This window comes from Phyllobates terribilis, unplaced genomic scaffold (genome assembly GCF_046119375.1).
Source record: "Phyllobates terribilis strain yellow unplaced genomic scaffold, ASM4611937v1 Scaffold_49__1_contigs__length_9717188, whole genome shotgun sequence".
Lineage (NCBI taxonomy): Eukaryota > Metazoa > Chordata > Amphibia > Anura > Dendrobatidae > Phyllobates > Phyllobates terribilis.
The window spans coordinates 4333588-4358557 of NW_027362809.1; the positions used below are offsets into that span (position 1 = coordinate 4333588).

At 48.3% G+C, this 24970-nt stretch overlaps 1 protein-coding gene across 1 annotated transcript in view; it reads right to left on the bottom strand.

The window, feature by feature from the left end:
* Positions 1–21239, bottom strand: part of LOC141191625 (uncharacterized) — a 65934-nt gene extending 44695 nt beyond the window's left edge. The window contains exons 1-4 of the mRNA XM_073661558.1: positions 21151–21239; positions 455–604; positions 221–325; positions 23–146 (exon numbers count right to left, since the gene is read on the bottom strand). Coding sequence (XP_073517659.1) covers positions 23–146; positions 221–325; positions 455–532 — 307 coding nt within the window. The 5' untranslated portion in view covers positions 533–604; positions 21151–21239. The remainder of the gene's footprint in view (positions 1–22; positions 147–220; positions 326–454; positions 605–21150) is intronic.
* Positions 21240–24970: the final 3731 nt, after the last annotated feature.

Below are 24970 nucleotides of genomic sequence, written 5' to 3' on the forward strand. Positions count from 1 at the left end.
TGTATTTAGTCCTGTCTATTACCTGGAGATGTGAGGGGCTGGGGAACCTCCATCATGACGTCCTTGTACAGATCTTTGTGTCTTTCTAAATACTCCCACTCCTCCATGGAGAAATAGACGGCGACATCCTGACACCTTATAGCAACCTGACACATAAAATGATACAGTCATTCCTCCGATCCCTTCATAGCGTTACTGTATAATGTCCCAGCAGTGTCACCTCTCCAGTCAGCAGATCAATCATCTTGTAGGCGAGTTCTAGGATCTTCTGGTCATTGATGTCCTCATGTATCAGGGGGTGAGATGGAGGCCCCATGATTAATCTCTGGTTATGGAGAGACACATTAATAAATCTCACTCTAGACATTTCCAGAGTCCTCACCTCTCCAGTTCTGTCCATCTGTTATTCCCATAGATAAGAATGATGTAATGTGACGTCATCAGAATCTCTCACCTCTCCAGTAAGCCGGAAGAGGATCTCTAGGGTGAGGTGTAATATCCTCTCCGCCATCTTGTTTCTGTCCATATCCATCTTTGATGGGTCAATAAGGATAATTCTCTTATATAGAAGATCTTCACTGAGAGGATCCGATATTGTAGGGACCTGAATGAGAAGATGATGAGCCGATGTAACATCATAAAAATCCTGTGTAATAATACAATTACTGGAGACAATAAGGGGAAATGTGGTGGGCCACTGGGGAGGCGCCAGATGTTGCAGAAGGGCCAGCTGGGGTATGTAGTCTCAAAGGCAGCAGAGAATGATGTCACAGTAGTTGAAGTGGGTCGCTGGACCCCTAAACACTTCCCTAGTGTCCACAACAATTGTCAAAAGCAGGAGTTGGCACTTGTGGATGGTATAGGACCCCCAGGGGGCACTCCTGTAGTAGTGGTGTCTGGGTGCAAGTTTGGAGGGCCTGTGATGTTTGTGCAAACTCAAGCAGCCAGACACGCAGGTGAACTTGTAAACATAACAATTTTACTGAAGGAGGTAACGGGGTACAGTCTCTCTTGAAGGCAAAGTTTACAGTATTTTGTGCATATGAAAGGAATGGTTCTCTCCTCATGAGACAAGCGAGGTTATGGCCTCTCAGGGCGGCTGGAGCAGAGTCCTCTTCACTTGCTGGTAGAGGAAATGCTATGCGCAGTCTAAGAAATATTACACTGATGGAGGGACCTTCACAGATTGGCTCTCCGTGGAAACACACTAAAGTGTGGGTGTGCTCACAGTTTTTAGCCCACCGTTCCCTTTCGCAGGGGGTAGGTTTAAACAAAAAGTCGGTGGTGTGGCAGCCACGTGGATCTAGTCCCGACTAGAAGCAAACAGGATAACCAGCGTGCAGGAGAGCACACGAACAGCGTTATTTCTCCTGACTGGAAGACGCTTGTCTTTTTGGGAAGGAGATTATGTGGAGAAAAATGTCCCCCCAGCGAGGACTGGCATGGAAACTCTTCTGTGAGAAATAGTGTCTGTCTCCTATATCTTCATTAGGCAACGTGAACCCCCCACTACTGATTTGTACCAGTGCTCAGTCAGTGTGCGAGCCCTGAGCTGGGAGACCCCTCACAGACATTTGTATGGCAGCTTATTGTGAGGAGAATAATCACTTACCTTTCATATACACACATTGGCCAGTAGATGGCAGGAAAGTCCAATTTACAATGCAATGTATTATATCTCTTAACTCACAGTGCCCACAGTGGAACAAGTCTACTATCACACTACAACTGTCTCATTTAGCAGCAGTAGAATGGGTACCGGGATGCCACAGAAACATATGAGGAGATATATTATTTTACAGCACCATATTTTTCGGACTATAAGATGCACCTAGGTTTTAGAGGAGGAAAATAGAAAAAAAAATGTAAGCAAAAAATGTGTTGACATTGCTGACACTGGTATAGGGGTAATGTCCCCCAAATCTGACAATATCCCCCATCCTGGTTTATATGCCCCCCCTTCCTTTTATACGTGGCCCCCATCCCCATCCTGGTATGCCTGGCATCCCTCCATCCTGGTATGCATGGAACCCCTCCATCCTAATCCTGGCATGCATGGCACCCCTCATCCGAATCCTGGCATGTATGGCACCCCTCATCCCTGTCCTGGTATGCATAGCACCCCCCATCCCTGTCCTGGTATGCATGGCACCCCTCATCCCTGTCCTGGTATGCATGGCACCCCTCATCCCTGTCCTGGTATCCATGGCACCCCTCATCCTTATCCTGGTATGTATAGTCCCTCATCCTTATCCTGGTATGTATGGCCCCCTCATTCTTATCCTGGTATGTATGGCCCCCTCATCCTTATCCTGGTTTGAATGCCCCCCTCATCCTTACCCTGGTATGTATGGCCCCCTCATCTTTATCCTGGTATGCATGGCACCCCTCATCCTAATCCTGGCATGCATGGCACCCCTCATCCCTGTCCTGGTATGCATGACACCCCTCATCCCTGTCCTGGTATGCAGGGCACCCCTCATCCTTATCCTGGTATGTATAGTCCCTCATCCTTACCCTGGTATGTATGGCCCCCTCATCTTTATCCTGGTATGCATGGTCCCCCTCATCTTTATCCTGGTATGCATGGTCCCCTTAATCTCCATCATGCTGCACATAAAAAAAATAAACACTCCTACTCACCTTTCTTCTCTCCTCCAGCGTTGCGTCCTGTCTGCCCGCACTGACCTCGCCATGTGAGCCACGCATGGCGTCACCACCATGCGCGGCTCACAAGGAGAGATCAGCTGCCGGAATCACTGCTCCCCACGCCGGGACTGTGTGCGCGGGGAGCAGTGACTTCATGCACCTTAATAGCCGGCACACAACGTAGCTGCAGCGGGGCTCCTGCCGGGCAATCGCGTGTGCCCGCTATTAAAGGGCATGAATATTCACCCCCTCCCCACGACCATGAGCATGGAGAGAGGTTGAATATTCATGCCCTTTAACAGCGGGCACAGGCGATTCCGGCAGCAGCAGGAGCCGCACTGCGGCTACACTGTGTGCCGCTATTAAGGAGTATGAATATTCAGTGCTCCCCACGCCCATGGGCGTGGGGAGCACTGAATATTCAATTTCTTTAGCAGCGGGGACAGTGTAGGCTGTAGCAGGCGGCTGCTGCCTCCTGAGCCCCGCTCCTCCGCCGCTACCGCTCCCCCCACACATCATATACAGTTAGGTCCATATATATTTGGACAGAGACAACATTTTTCTAATTTTGGTTCTAGACATTACCACAATGAATTTTAAACAAAACAATTCAGATGCAGTTGAAGTTCAGACTTTCAGCTTGTTTTAAAGGGACCAAAAGTAATTGGACAATTGACTCCAAGGCTATTTCATGGACAGGTGGGGGCAATCCCTTTGTAATGTCATTCTCAATTAAGCAGATAAAAGGCCTGGAGTTGATCTGAGGTGTGGGGCTTGCATTTGGAAGGTTTTGCGGTGAAGTAAACATGCGGTCAAAGGAGCTCTCCATGCAGGTGAAACAAGCCTTCCTTAAGCTGCAAAAACATAAAAAAAACATCCGAGAAATTGCTACAATATTAGGAGTGGCAAAATCTACAGTTTGGTACATCCTGAGAAAGAAAGCACTGGTGAACTCATCAATGCAAAAAGACTTGGGGCTCCCATGGAAGACAACAGTGGTGGATGATCGCAGAATAATCTCCATGGTGAAGAGAAACCCCTTCACAACAGCCAACCAAGTGAACAACACCCTCCAGGAGGTAGGCGTATCAATATCCAAATCTACCATAAAGAGAAGACTGCATGAAAGTAAATACAGAGGGTTCACTGCACGGTGCAAGCCACTCATAAGAAACAAGAATAAAAAGCCTAGACTGGACTTTGTTAAAAAGCATGTAAAAAAGCCAGCACAGTTCTGGAAGAACATTCTTTGGACAGATGAAACCAAGATCAATCTCTACCAGAATGATGGAAGGAGAAAAGTATGGCGAAGGCGTGGTACAGCTCATGATCCAAAGCATACCACATCATCTGTAAAACATGGCTGCCAGTGGCACTGGGTCACTAGTGTTTATTGATGATATGACACAGGACAGAAGCAGCCAAATGAATTCTGAAGTCTTCAGAGCCATACTGTGTGCTCAGATCCAGCCAAATGCAGCCTAACTGATTGGTCGTCGTTTCATACTACAGATGGACAATGACCCAAAACATAAAGCCAAAGCAACCCAGGAGTTTATTAAAGCAAAGAAGTGGAATATTCTTGAATGGCCAAGTCAGTCACCTAATCTCAACCCAATTGAGCATGCATTTCACTTGTTAAAGACTAAACTTCAGACAGAAAGACCCACAAACAAACAGCAACTGAAAACCACCGCAGTGAAGGCCTGGCAGAGCATCAAAAAGGAGGAAACACAGCGTCTGGTGATGTCCATGAGTTCAAGACTTCAGGCAGTCATTGCCAACACAGGGTTTTCAACCAAGTACTAAAAATGAACATTTTATTTACAATTATTTAATCTGTCCAATTACTTTTGGTCCCTTTAAAAACAAGGTGGCACATGTTAAGGCGCTGAAACTCCTAAACCCTTCATCCAATTTTAATGTGGATACACTCAAATGAAAGCTGAAAGTCTGAACTTCAACTGCATCTGAATTGTTTTGTTTAAAATTCATTGTGGTAATGTCTAGAACCAAAATTAGAAAAATGTTGTCTCTGTCCAAATATATATGGACCTAACTGTATATACCCCCTCATGCCTCGCTGACTACATCACCACTGGCTGTCTATATGAATGTTTTCCGTCTTCTCCGGACTGTAATCTTGTATCACATTAGATCTCACGTCTGATTCACACACAGAAGTTTGAGGCTTTGACACATGGTAAAATTTTTAATATTAGACAGAGTAGGACTATCCCAAATAGGTTCACCTTGCCATGGTTGGGATAGCTTTCATGCTATTTTTGATCAAAAACAGTGTTACTAAGAACCCTATTTTATTTAAATGCACTTTTGCTTTTTATTTATTTATTTATTTATTTACAGCAGGGTTTATGATCATTTTTCTTCTTGTAGGTTTTTTCTGATTAATGGCCATTGTAAACATGCATTTATGTGCTGCATGTATACCAATTTAAACCAAGCTCAAATTCTTGTTTTTCTCATGGGCACCATAGTGGCTGGGTGGGCTGCCGCTATGGATGATACGCCTTTAACTATCCAACTATGATGTGGTAAAAATCTCATAGGTTCTGGATTCATTAGTATCTGCACCAAGAATGGGGCTAAGTGAGTATTTATTAATCAGCACTGGGGTAGTCGGTGGAGTGGATGAAACCATATTGTGGGTGTAGGGGGCAGTACTGTGGGAAAACCTCCCTAAAGTAAAATCTTAAACATTTATTAAATATATGCATTAAAAACTGGACTAACAACACATATGTTCTTAAAACAAGCAAAATTACAAGCCGAATGGCTTGTTGTGGATGTATATAAACAGATGTAAACAATGATGCTGCTGAATAATTGGTACAGTCACTACCTTACTCTATCCTGTACCTAAACAAAGCTTATACTGCCTAGCTGACGAGGTTGGCACCCTCAACAATGGTGACCCCGCTCACTGGTGGCTGTACCTCAGAAGCCCTTATGATCCCTTGCTGTTTTTGTAAGTTTGTATACTTATTTGTCACTGCAAAATGAAAATAAATTTATCTAATTTATATAATGTGATTTTCTTGATTTTTTTTTCGGATATTCTATCTCTCAATGTTAAAATTAACCTACCCTTAAAATTACAGACTGTTCATGTCTTTGTCAGTGGGCAAACTTATAAAAACAGCAAGGGATGAAATAATTATTTCCTTCTCTGTATGCATGTTTTTCTCAATATCTGAAATGAAATCAGAATAAACCTTTCCCGTTTTAGGTCAATTAGGATTATTATAATTTTTAATATTTGTCAAATGCCAGAATAATGAGAGAGAGAGAATGTTTTAAGGCATATTTATTACTTACTGCAAAGTCAAAAGTTTACATACACTAAGATTACTATGCCTTTAAACAATTCTGGACTGCCCATATGATCATATTGTTACAGGTCCGGGTGGTGGAACCTCTGTGCTGAGATACAAGGAGGGACCAGAGGGGCGTAACTAAGTGCCTACCCTGACAGACCCTGGCTACACGGTGGCTTAATCGACTCCGTGCACCAAGGAGGGACCGGGAAGGTGGACCAGGTGCCACACTGGGACTGACCTCAAGTGAGAGCAGGCGACTCCCACGGGACTGATGGCCAAAGCCAACAGGCAAGACAGATGAGCACGGCTGATAGACAATGCAGGTAAACGGGCAGGCTTGGCTGACAGGCGGACACGGCTGATAGACAGGCAGGCAGCACTGGGACCTGAGGGCTGGAGAGAGTGTTTAGAACACAAACCACAAATTTGCAGAGGCACCTCCATTTTGGAGGAGGTGCTTTAAATAGGGGCAGTCCTCGGGCTATTGGCTGGGGACTTTTTAGGACGGCGCTCGCGGCCCCTTTAAGAGTACAGTGGATCTGCGCGCGGTGCACACACCCTGGGAAGACGCTGCGGTGAGACCAGAGGAAGCAGCGGGGGATGCCGGACTGTAGCCGCGGTGATGAGTGGATCGACATCTCTGCCGGGCAGGAGGCAGAGACGCCGACACTACACATATCATGTGTTTGGAAGCTTCCGATAGTTTTTTTGGCAACATCTTAGTTATTTAGAGACACGTATTTTAATGCACACCTAAAACCCACTGCTTCTTTGTGTAGCATCAAGGGAAAGTCTAAAGTAATCAGCCAAGATTTCAGGAAGAGAATTGTGGACTTGCACAAGTCCAGCTCATCCTTGGGTACAATTTCAAGATACCTGAAGGTGCCTCATTCATCTGTACAAACAATTATACGCAAGTACAAACAAGATAGGAATGTCCAGCCATCATACTGCTCAGGAAGTAGGCGGGTTCTGTGTCCCAGAGATGAACGTGCTTTTGGTCTGACATGTGCATATCAACCCAAGGACAAAAGCAAGAGACCTTGTGAAGATGATGGCGGAAGCTGGTAAGACTGTGTGTAATGCACACGCCAAGGCTGAGTGGCGTGTGCGTGTGTATGTAGTGATTCCACTGTGCCATGAACCGGAGAGTGTCTGGAGGGGCGTAACTAAGTATCTGCCCGATCCGACCAAGGTCGCACGACGGCATACGACGTCAGTGCACCAGGGAGGAACCGGGCAGAGGGACCAGGTGCTACTCCAGGTCAGACCCCGGACACGGCTGTTGACCCACACAGGGGAATACTGGAACAGGCAGGTTAGGCTGGCACACAGACTGGTGGGTATAGGCAGACACGGCTGGAATACAGACGGGTGGATGCTGGCGAGCACGACTGGTATGCAGGCAGGGAGGTACTGGCTGGTATGACAGGTTGGAGCACAGAGTGGATAGGACCCACTTCAGACTGGGACTCAGGAACAGAACCGCAGATGCAGCGGACAAACACAGCAGAGTGAGACCGCCCGGAGCAGTGAGCAAGAGCAGAGCAAGACGAGACCGCCAGTAGCGGTGAGCGAGAGTAGAGCAGGACAAGGCCGCCTGGAGCGGTGAGCAAAGGGTCAGAGCAGAGCGAGACTGCCGGAGCAGTGAGCAAAGGGTCAGAGCGGAGCGAGACTGCCGGAGCAGTGAGCAAAGGGTCAGAGCGGAGCAAGACTGCCGGAGCAGTGAGCAAAGGGTCAGAGCGGAGCAAGACTGCCGGAGCAGTGAGCAAAGGGTCAGAGCGGAGCAAGACTGCCGGAGCAGTAAGCAAAGGGTCAGAGCGGAGCAAGACTGCCGGAGCAGTGAGCAAAGGGTCAGAGCGGAGCAAGACTGCCGGAGCAGTGAGCAAAGGCAGAGCAGGCTAGAACCGCCGGAGCGGTGAGCAAGGAAGAGCAGGCAAGAACCGCCGGAGCGGTGAGCAAGGCAGAGCAGGGGGGACAGGGCTCTGTACACACGGAACAGACAGGAAGGGAAAGGCAGAACCAGATACCCACAGGGTACTTGCAGTGAAGTAGCGAGTGGACCACAAACTCACAAACGGAAGTACAGTGACAACGAGCAGGAGTTAGGTACGAGTTCAGACTCTGCAGAAAAAGGGAAGGTACGGACATAGAGAAAAACAGGAAACAGGCTAGGAGAGTATTCAGACAAGAACAGACACAGCAGCAAGATACAGGAGCGGGTCTAGGTATGCGGCCCCTAGAAGGCGGAACGAACAGGCTAGGAGCGTGTTCAGACAGGAACAGGCAAGATACAGGAACGGGTCTAGGTATGCGGCCCCTAGAAGGCGGAAAGAACAGGCTAGGAGCGTGTTCACACTGGCCTGGAAATACAGCCTCCAGGATAGGCAGAAGACAACAGGCTAGAAGATAGTTCAGACAGGACACAGTTCAGACACGGGAACTGATACCGCAAGGCAGGAAACATAGACAGAACCTGGCACATCAGTGACTAGACGCCAACTGACAGAACACAATGCTCAGGCAGGGATTCCAGGGAGGAGCTGGGTTAAATACCAGGTGACAGACAGCAATAGGCTGAGGACGCACAAGGGGTGTGCCTGCAGCAGATACAAAAAGCAGGAAGTGATCAGGCGCCGCCCTTAAGCAGCAGAAACAGAGGCAAACAGACAGCATGGAGGGAAGCCAGAGTGATAGTCTGGACTGGAGATCAAGTGCGCGCTCTTGCACAGTGGGAGATGGACCACTATGCAAGGACGCAGCCAGGTATGTTACACTGTGTCAATATCCACAGTGAAACGAGTGCTGTATCAACATGGGCTGAAAGGCCACTCTGCCAGGAAGAAGCCATTACTCCAAAAGAAACATAAAAAAGCCAGATTAATGTTGGCAAATGCACACAGGAACAAAGACCTTAATTTTTGGAGGCATGTCCTGTGGTTTGATTAAACTAAAATTTTGGGCATAATTACCATTGTTACATTTGGAGGAAAAAGGGAAAAGCTTGGAAGCCTAAGAACACCATCCCAACTGTGAAACACGGGGGGTGACAGCATCATGTTGTGGAGTTGTTTTGCTGCAGGAGGGACTGATGCACATCACAAAATAGATGGTATCATGAGAAAAGAATATTATTTGGCAATACTGAAGCAACATCTCAAGACATCAGCCAGGAAGTTAAAGCTTGGGCGAAAAAGGGTCTTCCAAATGGACAATGACCCGAAGCATACTGCCAAAATGGTAACAAAGTGGCTTAAGGATAACAAAGTCAATGTTTTGGAGTAGCCATCACAAAGCCCTGATCTCAATCCTATTAGGTGACCTACAAACCTGGTACACCAGTTTTGTCAGGAGGAATGGGCCCAAATTCCAACTGAACTATTGTGAGAAGCTTGTGGAAGAATATCCCAAATGCTTGACCCAAATCATTCAGTTTAACCCCTTTACCCCCCAGGGTGGTTTGCACGTTAATGACCAGACCAATTTTTACAATTCTGACCACTGTCACTTTATGAGGTAAGAACTCTGGAACGCTTCAATGGATCCCCCTGATTCTGAGACTGTTTTTTCGTGACATATTGTACTTCATGATAGTGGTAAAATTTCTTCGATATCACTTGTGTTTATTTGTGAAAAAAAATGGCAATTTGGTGAAAGTTTTGAAAATTTCACAATTTTCAAACTTTGAATTTTCATGCCCTTACATCAGAGAGATATGTCATACAAAATAGTTAATAAATAACATTTCCCATATGTCTACTTTACATGAGCACAATTTTGGAAACAAATATTTTTTTGTTAGGGAGCTATAAGGGTTAAAAGTTGACCAGCGATTTCTCATTTGTACAATAAAATTTATAAAACTATTTTTTGGGGGTCCCCGTCATATTTGAAGTCACTTTGAGGGGTTTTTATGACAGAAAATATCCAAAAGTAACACCATTCTAAAAACTGCACCCCTCAAGGTGCTCAAAACCACATTCAAGAAGTTTATTAACCCTTCACGTGCTTCACAGCAATTAATTGAACGTGAGAGGAAAAAATGAACATTTAACTTTTTTTCACTAAAATTTTACTTTAACCCCCAATTTTTTTTATTTTCACAAGCGTACCAGGAAAAATTGGAAACCAAAAGTTGTTGTGCAATTTCTCCTGAGTATGCTGATACCCCATATGTGGGGGAAAGCCATTGTTTGGGTGCACGGCAGAGCTTGGAAGGGAAGGAGCGGCATTTAACGTTTTCAATGCAAAATTTGCTGGAATTGACAGAGGACCCCATGTGCCTAAACAGTGGAAACCCCCCACAAGTGACCCCATTTTGGAAACTAGACCCATTAAGGAACTTTTAGCCTAAATTTTTTTATTTTCTCGAGGGTACTAGGAGAAAGTGGACTTCAAAATCTGTTGTCCAATTCCTCCTGAGTACGGTGATACCCCATGTGTTGGAGAAAACTACTGTTTGGGGGCACGTCAGCGCTAGGAAGGGAAGGAGTGACGTTTTGGAATGCAGACTTTGATGGAATGGTCTGGGGGCGTCATGTCACGTTCTCAGAGCCCCTGATGTGCCTAAACAGTGGAAATGGCCAACAAGTGCCCCCTTTTGGAACGAATACCCAATTTGTGAATCTTATAATGTAGTGTCATACGTCAGTTGTATAGGACAACCTGACGAACATTACACAACTAACGTATGACAACCTGACAAACACTACGTCAGTTGTGTAGTGTTTGTCAGGTTGTCATACGTCTGAAATTAATTTAGTAGTCCATGGAAGTATGGTACCTTTTGAAGCATTCTTTCATGCACAGGCCAGGTTTGTCGGGGCAGGTGTCACATTGATAAATGGTGTCCTTGCGTATTCACCTTTTATAAACACACTCGGCACTTCTTTTGTGACTTACCTTTTTTTCCGCTGTGAGGCATCTGCCCTGGGAAATGCTGGTCTCGTACAATTCGAGGACCTTCAGTTCCAGAAGTACTGGGGCCCGCTCTGTCACTACTGCAAAATATCAGGGCCTTGATAACTACCTCCTGGAACTGAAGGTACAACGTAGAAGTCTGGCCTGCACATTGTGACAGAAGGAAAGCGTTGTACATTGCTATCTGTACAATGTGCACGGCCAACTTCTTGTACCACACCTTGGCCTTTCTCAAAGCACTGTACAGCTGGAGGACTTGATCAGAGAGATCAACTCCCCCCATGTACTTGTTGTACCCCACTACACAGTCTGGTTTGACGACCTGTGTAGTGGAACCTTGTACAGTGCTGAGGGTGCTGCCATCACCATGTATGGTGGTCAAGAAAAGGACATCCCTCTTGTACTTTACCACTAGAAGGTAGTCGCTACATTGGGTTCTGCTCTCACCCCTTCTGAGCAGCTGCCCAATTAGCGTCTTTGGGAGGCCTCTCTATTTTTGCAGACAGTATCGCAGGCTGCGGTACGCCGCGCAGAGAGGGACTTGAAGAGAGGGACACTGGTATAAAAGTTATCCACGTACAAGTGCTAACCTTTATCCAGCAGTGGGTGCACCAAGTCCCACACAATTTTCCCACTCACTCCCAGAACAGGGGGTCATTCAGTGGATTCAATCCGAGAGTCCTTCCCTTCATAAACTCTAAGCTTGTGAGTGTACCCTGAGGTACTCTCACAAAGTTTATACAGCTTGATTCCGTACCTGGCCTTCTTATTGGGCAGGTAGTGCAGGAATCCAAGCCGCTCCATAAAAGCAATTAAGGAGTCATCCACGCAGATGTCCCTTTGGGGCATGTACACTTCAGCAAACTTGTTGTTGAAGTGGTCGATGACCGGCCGAACTTTGAGAAGATGATCAAAGTTCGGGTCATCGCGTGCAGGACACCTTGCATTATCGTTGTAATGCAAGAACTTGTAGATGGCCTGAAAACGTTTCCGGGTCATGACCATTTGGAACACTGGAGTGTTATATGAAACGTCAACACTCCAATATTGCCAAAGTTCTGGCTTCTTCAAGATCCCATATGAAGGACCAGGCCCCAAAACTTCATTATTTCTACTGCGTCTACAGGAGACCAGTTAGAAAATGATGAAGAGGGGTTTTGTTCCAAAAATTGATGAGCGTATAAATTAGTTTGGCCCACCATGAGGTTTACAAGATCCTCAGAGAAAAAGACTTTGAAAAAGTCTAGTTCTGTGAGGCTGGTGGTGTCAAACTTGATTCCTGATTCCGCCACAAAATCAGGAATCAGTGGCTCATAATTTTTGAGGGGCGAGGTCCACACGGGGTCAGTAGTAGGGGGAGGGCGCTGGTTCATCTTTTCTCCTGGGGCGTCTGAGTGGCGGTTCAGCAGCACCTGAAGGACTGCCGCTTTCCCGGCTCCATGTTTTAAAATTGTGTGTAAAGAATAAAGGATCTTCATATTCAATCGCATGCTGGAGTGCCACCTTCTATCTGCTAACAGGATATCAAAGGAAAAATCTTTCTTTGGGCAGAGCACCTGCTGATTAGCGATCACTGGCTGTTTGTGACTGACGCTCACTGGAGTACAAAAAGGTATGCAATTGGAATAAGATCTGTGGTCACTGATCAGCGCTAGGCCGCTGCAGGAAGCGCAAAAAAAAAACAACAGACAACAGTCGAGCGATGAAGTGATGATCAGCACTTGGTGGCAGAAAGGGGGATGGGAAGGTTGAGAGGGGGATTGGGGTGGATGAGGAGGGATCAAAAAATCCTGCTTACATTTGTTGTCTTTCAGATGTCGTCTATCACATGTCTTCTGTAAGATGTCTTCTGGAGCAGGAGCGGCGATTGTGGTGTCACAGGCTTCTGTGGCCCAACACGGCGCACAATCGGACAGCGCGACTGCCCTCTAGAAAAGAAAAATGGTTAGTTGAAAAAAAAGGTAAAGTAGCGAGCACTAGTGCTGATCGGTGATTTGCGTCACCGATCAACCCTCGGCGGCTGCTGGATGTACGCACGGAGGTGGTGCAAAGTGAGGGGGGGTGGGGGAGAAATAATTGACAGGGATGAAAAAAAGTCCTGAAAAGCAGCGAGCATGGACGTAGTCACTGGTCAGTGCTCGGCCGCTGCAGGACGCACAAAAAAAAAAAAAAACTGGGGGCAGGGTGGGTAAAAAGAAGGGGGTTAGGGTGGATGAGGGGAGAACAGGGATGGACTTACCAAAGTCTTCTCTGTTCTTCTTTCAGAAGCAGGTTCAGGATCAAGATCTGCAGCAGCAGGACACGGAGCAGGAGACCCAGGAGACCGCAGCAGGACGCCGGAGTAGCAGCGACTGGAGCAGGTGAGAAGAAGGTCTTGTGGTGTCACAGGTGCTTCTGTGGCAACACAAGGCCCAGCACAGAGGTGATCAAACGTGACCGGTCTGTAGAAATCCTCACCAAGTGTGAGGATCTGCAGGGCGGTCACTGGGGGGTAATAGGGTGGTGACAGGTAGGTCACCCGCCGGTCACCTCCCGGTCAGGCACTCTGATTGGTGCGATCGATGATGACATCGATCGCACCAATGAGAGATGGCTGGGGCCTGGGCAGCATCGCAGGGGGTCACAGGGAGGTGACAGGTCGGTCACCGCCCTGTGACCGCCTTGTCACCTGTGTTCAGATACTCTGATTGGAGCGATCGATGTCATCATCGATCGCTCCAATCAGAGCTGTCTGGGGCCTCTGCTGACATCACAAGGGGTCATGGGGTGGTGACAGGTAGGTCACAAGCCGGTGACCGCCCAGTCACCGCGCGGTTGCTCTATGATCGGTGTGATCGATGTGATTGTCGATCACACCGATCATAGCAGGTTGGGGAGAGAGCTGGGGTCTCTTAGCAACAGCCTAGGATCGATGCTCTTATGAGCACCGATCCAAAGCTGAACATCACTGTTTCTGGCAATCTGATTGCCAGAAACAGTGAGAAATGCTGTGATTGGCTGTTCAGAATTGAACAGCCAATCACAGCGATCGTAGGTGTGGGGGGAGGCGGCGCCATCTACCCTGAAGTAAGATGGCGCCAGAGATTTAATGCGATCACCACGACTTTGACTTTTGACTTTGCAGTAAGTAATAAAAATGCCTTAAAACATTCTCTCTCTCTCATTATTCTGGCATCTGGGAAAGGTTTATTCTGATTTCATGTCAGATATTGAGAAAAACATTCATGTGTGTCTATTTAAATAGTGTATGTAAACTTGTGGTTTCAACTGTATATAATACACTGATACATTAAATAGAACCAGATACGTATCAAGGTATATATAAAGGAAAGGGTATGGTACTCAGAATGTTTCAATAATCCGCCTCAACGCGTTTCCCCAACAGCTTCATCAGGAGAATTGATACAGGGAAGATAATTCATAATATTCAGCATAGTGTGTCTAATAGCCAGGTGTCCATGTTTAAATATCCCACTTCATCCAAAACCCCTCCCCAGACTAGGAGACCCATTCCTATTCCTAGACGTGAATTGTCATAGGATATATAGAATGGAGTCTGTCTACAATAATGTACTGAACTTGCGCAAATTCTCATGCACTAGCAGTTCGATTATTTCCATACCCTAGTGTGCATGTTCAGAAGTGACGTGCTTTACACTGAAACACCAAATAAACTGATTGCGACCGCCCCACTGGTACCCGTGACTGCGCATTCCCATAGTTATGCGTTCTACGCCAGAACATATCTAGGATCATTGTCTGCGATTGCGTATGCCCGGATGTCTGCGTTTCACGCCGGAGACCATATGGTATTGGATTGCATTCCATCTCACAAAAATCCTCTGAGATCAGCATCATATGAGACTAAAAAAAAATTGCGAAGACACTGGGTCTTCCGTGGGCATAACACTACTCAGACAACACAGGGTGATGGTAAAACAGTGTGGTAATACTTTATTGAACCACAAAATAGGACAATAAACACACAAAACAGTCCTAGCAAATACCCAAGATGGTACAACATTACACAGTCTCACCCATCCTTCTCAGCCTGCCTGGGATAGAACAGCTGCGACTTTGGAAACTTCCAGAGCCGACTACCTCAACCAGTGGCTCCCCGCTTCTGGTGGGCCCCACAAAGAGGAGGTAGCGGCAAGCTTAGGAAGCTAGCAGTCCATCAAGGTACAAGACCAGGAGACCCGAGGGTCCCAACCTGGCCTCTCCAAGAGTTTCCATGGGGCCAGATGACTGGCAGGTCCCAATCTGGCTTCTCCGAATGTCTCCATGGGTTGGAGGGGACTGGTGGGTCCCTCCTGCCAACCCCAAACAATATATCCATGGGGCCAGGTGACTTCTTTGTCCTCTCCTGGTCTCCCCAAAATGTATCCATTTTCTCTCTGATAGTCAAATGGAGAAGATCTGTATCTTTCCAGTCAGGGCCGATACCCTTACAATAGAATCATTTAGAATAGAAATCTGTGCCTCTTTGGATAATGCCATGCAATCCATCTGCTGTCCTGAAGGATGTCTCTCATTCTCTTTGTAAAGTCTTTCTCCAATCTCTGTTTCAAGTGTGACTGCTACAGAAACACATGTCCCTTCTGCTTCTCTGGGCTCAGCCCCCTGAATGGCAGAACTGCTCTCACCCTCCTCCCCCAAAGCTAAGTGTGTATTAGTGGAGGTATCTTTCTCAGGTGACCTCATCACCTGGGTCTACATGTGAGACTCCCTGTGGTGAAGGCTCCACAGGATTCTTCTTTCAACACTTACACACAATGGGCCTAGACAATTTCTTGAACAATGGTTAGCGCAGGGCTCGACAAACCCAGGCGCCTGGTCGCCAGTGGCGCCTAGAAAATGTTGTCTGGCGCCTAGAAAATGTTGCCTGGTGCTTGAGGAGTTGAGGAGTTGAGAAGAAAAAAAAATACTCTCAATCCAATCCCACCTCCTGCACGGAGTCATCCAATCGGAGGAAGCAGGGACAGTATCACTCAGGCTGCCTTCTCCACTTTGCTCCGCCCCCCTTATGCTCCGGGACTGGACAGGGAGAGTTGGGTTACGGGGGAAGCAGGGCCGGCGTCAGCACCCGGCGTACCCGGGCAAGTGCCGGGGCCCTGGAAAATCAGAGGGGCCCAGCCGCCCACTCACTGTCGGGGCCCGGGCCCACACACCCACCCGCCCACTCACTGTCGGGGCCGGGCCCACACACCCACCCGCCCACTCACTGTCGGGGCCGGGCCCACACACCCACCCGCCCACTCACTGTCGGGGCCGGGCCCATACACCCACCCGCCCACTCACTGTCGGGGCCCTGGCCGCTTCCTCGGCACCTGTTCAGGGACGCAGGCGCTGCTTGATTGCCGGCACTTCCCCCAGACATGGCCGCGCGCTGTCCGGCTGTGTCTGCTAGTAATGACACGGCAGGGTCGACGGCACTGCACCTTTAATTGTGCTTGTGTGTCGCTCCTGCCGCGTCATTACTAGCAGACACAGCCGCACAGCGCGCGGCCATGTCTGGGGGAGTGCCGGCAATCAAACACCGTCGGAGCGGAGGTCCTGCACAGATGGGCGGGTGGGGCCCGGACCCGACCGCAAGTGGGCCCCTCTGATGTTCCAGGGCCATGAAGTCTGTGACACGCCGGGGGCCCTGCACTGCCCCATACCCGAGGAGCTGCTGGACAGGACACTGGACCGGGGACAGGTGAGTGAGGATTCCCCAATCCCCATATTAAAAATATTAGTAATGGGTCTGTGTGAGTGCATGTATGTGAATGTCAGTGTATATGACTGTGTATATATATTTGTCTGTTTTATCTATGTGTATGTCTGTATGTGTACATATGTCTGCGTACCGTGTGTGCGCGCGCATATGTCTGCGTACCGTGTGTGCGCGCGCATATGTCTGCGTACCGTGTGTGCGCGCGCATATGTCTGCGTACCGTGTGTGCGCGCGCATATGTCTGCGTACCGTGTGTGCGCGCGCATATGTCTGCGTACCGTGTGTGCGCACGCATATGTCTGCGCACCGTGTGTGCGCACGCACGCATATGTCTGCGTACCGTGTGTGCGTGCATATGTCTGCGTACCGTGTGCGCGCGCACATATGTCTGCGTACCGTGTGTGCGCACGCATATGTCTGCGTACCGTGTGTGCGCACACATATGTCTGCGTACCGTGTGTGTGCGTATGTCTGCGTACCGTGTGTGCGCGCGCATATGTCTGCGTACCGTGTGTGCGCGCGCATGTCTGCGTACCGTGTGTGCGCGCGCATATGTCTGCGTACCGTGTGTGCGCACGCATGTCTGCGTACCGTGTGTGCGCGCGCATGTCTGCGTACCGTGTGTGCGCGCGCATATGTCTGCGTACCGTGTGTGCGCGCGCATATGTCTGCGTACCGTGTGTGCGCGCGCATATGTCTGCGTACCGTGTGTGCGCGCGCATATGTCTGCGTACCGTGTGTGCGCACGCATGTCTGCGTACCGTGTGTGCGCACGCATATGTCTGCGTACCGTGTGTGCGTGCATATGTCTGCGTACCGTGTGTGCGTGTGCATATGTCTGCGTACCGTGTGTGCGCGCGCATATGTCTGCGTACGTGAAGGATGAGGGGGCAGGCTGGGCCATGTGTAATAAATATATATATATATATATATTTATTTCTCCGCCGTATCTGTGCATCATGAATCGTGTATGTGTTAAAAGGGCCCACTGAGACTCTTTCGCCCGGGGCCCAGAAAAACCTGGAGCCGGCCCTGGGGGGGAAGGATCGCTGTGGCCGGGGGCCCGTTCTCATCTCCCGCTACCTGTGTAAGTACATACAAAGGCCGTGCTCCCCGGGGAGACGCCGTGTGTGAGGGGGTCTATATGTACAGTTTGTCAACAAAAAAAATTCTGGCTCCTAAATTTTTTGGCTGGCTCCTAGATTCTGAACAACTTTGTCGACCCCTGGGTTAGCGGCTCCTGAGATACTGAGATTAGTGGAATGGTGGACACTTTACAAGTTAAATTAGTGTACATAAACTGACGAGCAAGCAGAACATTAGTAAAACCCAGCCAGTAATCTCCAATAAAACACAATAATGTATTTGTCTTGGATTAACAAATCTAATCGTCTGGCTAATTAAGATTTTATGCTGTATCGTCACACAAGTATTGCACATTCTCCCATCATGCAATAGGCATGTAGATCTACTTCATCACTACATAAAATATGAGATGATGATAGCCCACAGTATATTCCTAAATGGTCAAATTTGACCCCTATTGCATAATTAGAGATACACAAGGATCACCACACTTGTTAATTACTAAATAGTATATATGGGATATAACTGATGAGAAATAATTCTTATATAGAAGCTCAGATATATCGATGAAGTACAACAATATGTGAACCCCATTCACAGGGAACTGAGTAGCAATGGATAGAGTATAAAACCCAAAAATGTAATCCAGAATGGGGCTGTATTCACACAAAACAGGCATAGGAAATTTGCTCATTGAGTCCCTTAGGGGTTTATGAATCAAGTCTGGAAATCTACTTACTTTCCTTTTTGAGGACACATCTATTATGATCACCTCCTCTCACATTGGGTTTAAACTCAATGATACAAAAAGAGATGTCTCCGGTTTCACCTCAATGTGCCCTGTTCATGTGTCTCGACCATGGTTTATATCGCCCAAATGCTCCCCACCCTCCTCCTAGATTGCCTCTTGGTCGTGCATACATAATCTAGGGGGCAGGTGCATGTGGCCACACATACAAGTCCTGAAGTTTTACAGTTGAAATAATCCCTCTGGCTCTGGAAAAAGGTTTTAAGGCCCCGTCACACTTAGCGACGCTGCAACGATCCCGACAACGATATGACCTGTCAGGGATCGTTGCTGCGTCGCTATGTGGTCGCTGGTGAGCTGTCAAACAGGCAGGCTCACCAACGATCAGGGGAGCAGCGACATTGTGGAAAGAATCTTTCCACGATGTCCTGCTCCTAGTTACCAGCCTGCTGAAGCAGGAGCAGGCTGGTAACTATGGTAAACATCAGGTTACTAGGGGCACACGCGAACCTAGTAACCCGTTGTTTATCATGGTTACCACTCTGCTACAGTGAGCGGGAGGTTACCGCTCACTTTAGCAGGCTCGTAACCATGATAAACAACGGGTTACTAGGTGCGCGTGTGCCCCTAGTAACCCGATGTTTACCATAGTTACCAGCCTGATCGTTGCTCCCGCTGGTCACACACAGCAATGTGTGCTGACCAGCGGGAGAGCAACGACCAAAAAATGGTCCAGGACACTTTGCAGCGATCAGCGACCTCACAGCAGGGGCCTGATCGTTGCAAAGTGTCACACATAGCGATATCGCTGGTGAGGTCGCTGTTGCATCACCAAAACCGTGACACAGCAGCGATCTCGCTATGTGAGACGGGGGCTTTACCTGTAGAGGAACTCGAGATGTAATTGGATGAGACCATGTAAATCTATGTACATTATTCTCCACATCTAAAGAAACAGCAGATTCTTCTATCCAACCAAGTCCCCTTGCACTAAACGGTCCCTAATTGACCGACCCTTTCTGAAATTATTGTGGGAGTTGATCACACAACACCCCCAGGTCCGGGTTGACTACAAGTACACCCTAGTGTTTTCTGAGGATATTAAAGATATGGTCATTCTGATTGTCCTAAGTTCCTATTACTCGTGTTATCCCATCTTTTTCTTGGTTAGGTATGAAGGAGTGTCTGTACCCTTTTTCCATGAATCTGGTGTTCATGTCTATTTACTGTTTATTAAAATCTGTGACATTAGAGCAGTTTCTTCTCAACCATAAAAATTGGCCCGTGGATATTGTTTTTGTTTTATTTGGAGGATGGGGTGGTGACTTTCCCACTTCAATAGTTTATTAGTGCTTGTAGGTTTATGGTAGATGAGTGTCCCAAGGGTCCCATCCCATTCTTTCTTGATTGGTACATCCAGGAAAGGCAACTGGTAATAATTAAACTCTGATATAAATCTAAGGCCCACTTTATTGATGTTATGTTCCCTGACAAATTCAAGAAACTTTTCACTCGTCCCCGAGCAGATAATAAGAATGTCGTCAATATATATATACTATGTCCCAGTATATGGATGCCACCACTTATGATCATCCCTGAATATTGTGGTTTCCTCCCACCATCCCAGGAATAGGTTAGCATACGAGGGGGGCACAGGGGCTCCCCATCGCAGTACCCCTGAGCTGGTGGAAGTACTTCCTGTCAAAAAGGAAGAAGTTATGAGTAAGAGTGAATTTTAGAAGATCCTCTATGAAGTCATTATGTCTGCTACACTCTATTGATCTCAATTTCAAGAAACGTCTTACATCCTCATGCGGTATATTGCTGTACAAAGCCTCGATATCTAGTGAAGACTGCTTCCCTACATGCATGTATACATGCTCGAGGGTCTACATGTAGGGGAGCAAGGAAAGGTAAAACCAACTCCAGAGGAATTATTCCAACCTCAGGCGGTACTGTGGGAACATTATACTGTGTGTGGTGCATCATACATACTGCAAAAGGGGCATTACACTGTGGGGGGCATCATACATACTGCATAAGGGGCATAATGAGGGCATTACACTGTGTGGGGACATCATACATCCTGCATAGGGGCATAATGGGGGCATTACACTGTGGAGGCATCATACATCCTGCATAAGAGGCATAATGGGGGCATCATACTTACTGTACAAGGGGCATAATGGGGGCATTACACTGTGTGGGCATCATAAATACTACATAAGGGGCATAATGGGGGCATTATACTGTGGGGGGCATCTTACATCCTACATAAGGGGCATAATGGGAGCATTACACTGTGTGGGAGCATCATACATACTGCATAAGGGGCATTACACTGTGGGGGCATCATACATCCTGTATAAGGGACATAATGGGGGCATTACACTCTGTGGGGGCATCATACATCCTGCATAAGGGGCATTACACTGTGGGGGCATCATACATCCTGTATAAGGGGCATAATGGGGGCATTACACTGTGGGGCCAGTAAAGGGGTCCTGTACTATGAGAACAATACGTTTCCTCCCTTCCTGTCTCCATAGTTGGGTCGTATGTATCTATTACAGGAAACAGAACAAAAACCTTATGATTCTTATAAAGGGGCAACACAAGACCCCAAAAGAGTCTCCGTTCTGAAGGGGTTAATGCCCCCTGCGCCCAGTAATGGGGTCTCCACATACCTCCACCTGCAGAGCCGCCACCACATATATGGCTGCTCTGTGCACACAGGAGCTGTGATGAGGTCACAGGAGGGGAGGAGTCAGGGGTCACATGATCAGGGGCCTCAGTGGATGCAGGACTCTGCTGTGCTGGTTGTCATGGTGCTGGATGAGCTGAAGTTTATGTGTGGGGTCAGGAGGGGTTTACAGTGTGGATGTAGCAGAGCCGCGTGTGTACGAGGTGTACGGAGCAGAGCCGCGTGTGTACGAGGTGTACAGAGCAGAGCCGCGTGTGTACGAGGTGTACGGAGCAGAGCCGCGTGTGTACGAGGTGTACGGAGCAGAGCCGCGCGTGTACGAGGTGTACGGAGCAGAGCCGCGTGTGTACGAGGTGTACAGAGCAGAGCCGCGTGTGTACGAGGTGTACGGAGCAGAGCCGCGTGTGTACGAGGTGTACGGAGCAGAGCCGCGTGTGTACGAGGTGTACGGAGCGGAGCCGTGTGTGTACGAGGTGTACGGAGCAGAGCTGTGTGTGTACGAGGTGTACGGAGCAGAGCCGTGTGTGTACGAGGTGTACGGAGCAGAGCCGCGTGTGTACGAGGTGTACGGAGCAGAGCCGCGCGTGTACGAGGGGTACGGAGTGGAGCCGCGTGTGTACGAGGTGTACAGAGCGGAGCCGCATGTGTACGAGGTGTACGGAGCGGAGCCGTGTGTGTACGAGGTGTACGGAGCGGAGCCGCGTGTGTACGAGGTGTACGGAGCGGAGCCGCGTGTGTACGAGGTGTACGGAGCAGAGCCATGTGTGTACGAGGTGTACGGAGCAGAGCCGTGTGTGTACGAGGCGTACGGAGCAGAGCCGTGTGTGTACGAGGTGTACGGAGCCTTGTGTGTACGAGGTGTACGGAGCGGAGCCGTGTGTGTTTGAGGTGTAGGGAGCAGAGCCTTGTGTGTTTGAGGTGTAGGGAGCAGAGCCTTGTGTGTACGAGGTGTAGGGAGCAGAGCCTTGTGTGTACGAGGTGTAGGGAGCAGAGCCGCGTGTGTACGAGGTGTACGGAGCGGAGCCGCGTGTGTACGAGGTGTACGGAGCAGAGCCATGTGTGTACGAGGTGTACGGAGCGGAGCCGCATGTGTACGAGGTGTACGGAGCAGAGCCGTGTGTGTACGAGGCGTACGGAGCAGAGCCGTGTGTGTACGAGGTGTACGGAGCCTTGTGTGTACGAGGTGTACGGAGCGGAGCCGTGTGTGTACGAGGTGTAGGGAGCAGAGCCTTGTGTGTACGAGGTGTAGGGAGCAGAGCCGTGTGTGTACGAGGTGTACGGAGCAGAGCCGTGTGTGTACAAGGCGTACGGAGCAGAGCCGTGTGTACCCGGCGTACGGAGCGGAGCCGCGTGTGTACTAGGTGTACGGAGCGGAGCCGTGTGTGTACGGAGCGGAGCCGCGTGTGTACGAGGTGTACGGAGCGGAGCCGCGCGTGTACGAGGTTTACGGAGCGGAGCCGCGCGTGTACGAGGTGTACGGAGCGGAGCCGCGCGTGTACGAGGTGTACGGAGCGGAGCCGCGCGTGTACGAGGTGTACGGAGCGGAGCCGCGCGTGTACGAGGTGTACGGAGCGGAGCCGCGCGTGTACGAGGTGTACGGAGCAGAGCCGCGCGTGTACGAGGTGTACGGAGCAGAGCCGCGCGTGTACGAGGTGTACGGAGCAGAGCCGCGCGTGCACGAGGTGTACGGAGCAGAGCCGCGCGTGTATGAGGTGTACAGAGCAGAGCCGCGCATGTACGAAGCGGAGCCGCGCGTGTACGAAGTGTACGGAGCGGAGCGTGTACGAGGTGTACGGAGCCGCGCGTGTACAAGGTGTACGGAGCGGAGCCGTGCATGTGCGAAGTGTACGGAGCGGAGCTGTGTGTGTGCGAAGTGTACGGAGCGGAGCTGTGTGTGTACGAAGTGTACGGAGCGGAGCCGTGTGTGTTTATGGAGCCATGTGTGTACATAGCCCTGTGTGTACGGAGCTGTGCATGTACGGAGCGGAGCCGTGTGTGTACGGAGCGGAGCTCTGTGTGTACAGAGCAGAGCCGTGTGTGTACAGAGCTGAGCCGTGTGTACGCTGTATACAGCTGTATACCCCCCCAGGTTCGGTCGCAGACACCGCGGCTCAGACTGTAGAAGAACTGACCCTGGACACTCGGTAAAACTGCGCTTGGACGTCTCTTGTTTCTCGCACAGATATTGATAACATAAGATGGAGTCAGACGAACCCTCCTACAAAACCTGATAACAGTCATTACTACAGGACTGGATGAGAAAGGGATTTATTCTACAAGAAACGCTGGGGCCACAAATGAGAGAATCCGGGCCCCGTGGCTGTATACTCCGGGCCCCCGGCGTGTTAGGACCAGACGGGGTCTTTGTCCCTGGAGCTTCTCTGCTCGGTATAATGAGACTCTGATCTTGTTCTTATAAAGAGGGTTGGAGTAAAATAGAAGCTGCCTGAATATGAGGACCTTGTCTGAGCTCTATGTCCTTGTGTACAGAGCTATGGAGATAGCGCTATTCTCTGTATAATAGATGTGATGTCGCTGGAGCCCTAATATTCCTGTACAGGGGTCTCTGTAGAGATAATCTTACCCCAGCATTATGGATTAGGAGAAAGGAAAAAAGGGATTGGGGACATTTTATTGTAACTTCCGTTAAAAAAAACCCTGTAATCTACTATATAATCGGCTAATGTTTTGGCTAATTTGAATACTATTCCACCTGCTGATTTTGATGCTGATTATGAGGTGTTGTCTGACTTACCTGACGGTAATGAGAATGCAGCCTTCATTGGTGGCATCTCGTCTTCTTTTCTACCTCCCACTAGTCCTGGTAATATTATTGACACCTTTCAGGATCGTGTTATCCGGGAGGTTGAATCATTGATTTATGTACCCCCGCTTTCTAATTTGTCACAAAATGAAAAATCGGCTTTGAATGAAATTAAATCTTGGAAGGATGTTGTTGTACGTAAAACAGATAAAGGTGGTAAAATAGTATTACTTAATAGAGATTTTTATGTGGCAGAGTGATTGTTTCAATTGGCAGATTCCAATACTTATACACCTTTACCTAGTGACCCCACATTCAAAAATAAAAATTTATTGAGATCTTTATTAAGAAAATACGTAGAGAAAGGCGTTCTATCTAAATCTACTGCTGAAAAGCTTCTGCCAGAATTCCCATTGAGACCTTATTTGTATACTATACCAAAAATCCATAAGTGTACCAAAATCCCCCCAGGCCGCCCTATTGTCTCAGGGGTGGGCTCCCTTTTGGAACCTCTCTCGAGATATATAGATTGGCTTTTAAAACCGTTTCTACAAAAAATACCTTCATTCATAAAGAACACTGATCGTTTTCTGGTTGCTCTAAAGGAGGTTAACTGGCAACCTGATTTTTCTCTATGTTCTATAGATGTTACCAGTTTATACACTCGCATCCCCAAAGCACTAGGGTTGGAGGCAGTAAAAAAATTCCTGATGCAGTCTAATAAAAGTGAGGAATTTTCCTCCTTTATTTTAGAAAGCCTTGATTTTGTACTCTCAGATAACTGTTTTCAGTTCCAGAACCAATGGTACCGCCAGAATATCGGGACTGCAATGGGCACAAATACTTTTTTTTATCTTTTTGTGAAACGCAATTTATCATTTCCTGCAAAAATCCGTTTGTTAAGTATATTAGATCTTTTTTAAGATATATTGATGATATTTTCATCGCTTGGTCGGGTACCGCAGAAGATTTTACGGCTTTTGTTCAGTTTTTGAACACCACAAATACAGCTAATATGAATTTTACTGCGAATTTTGGA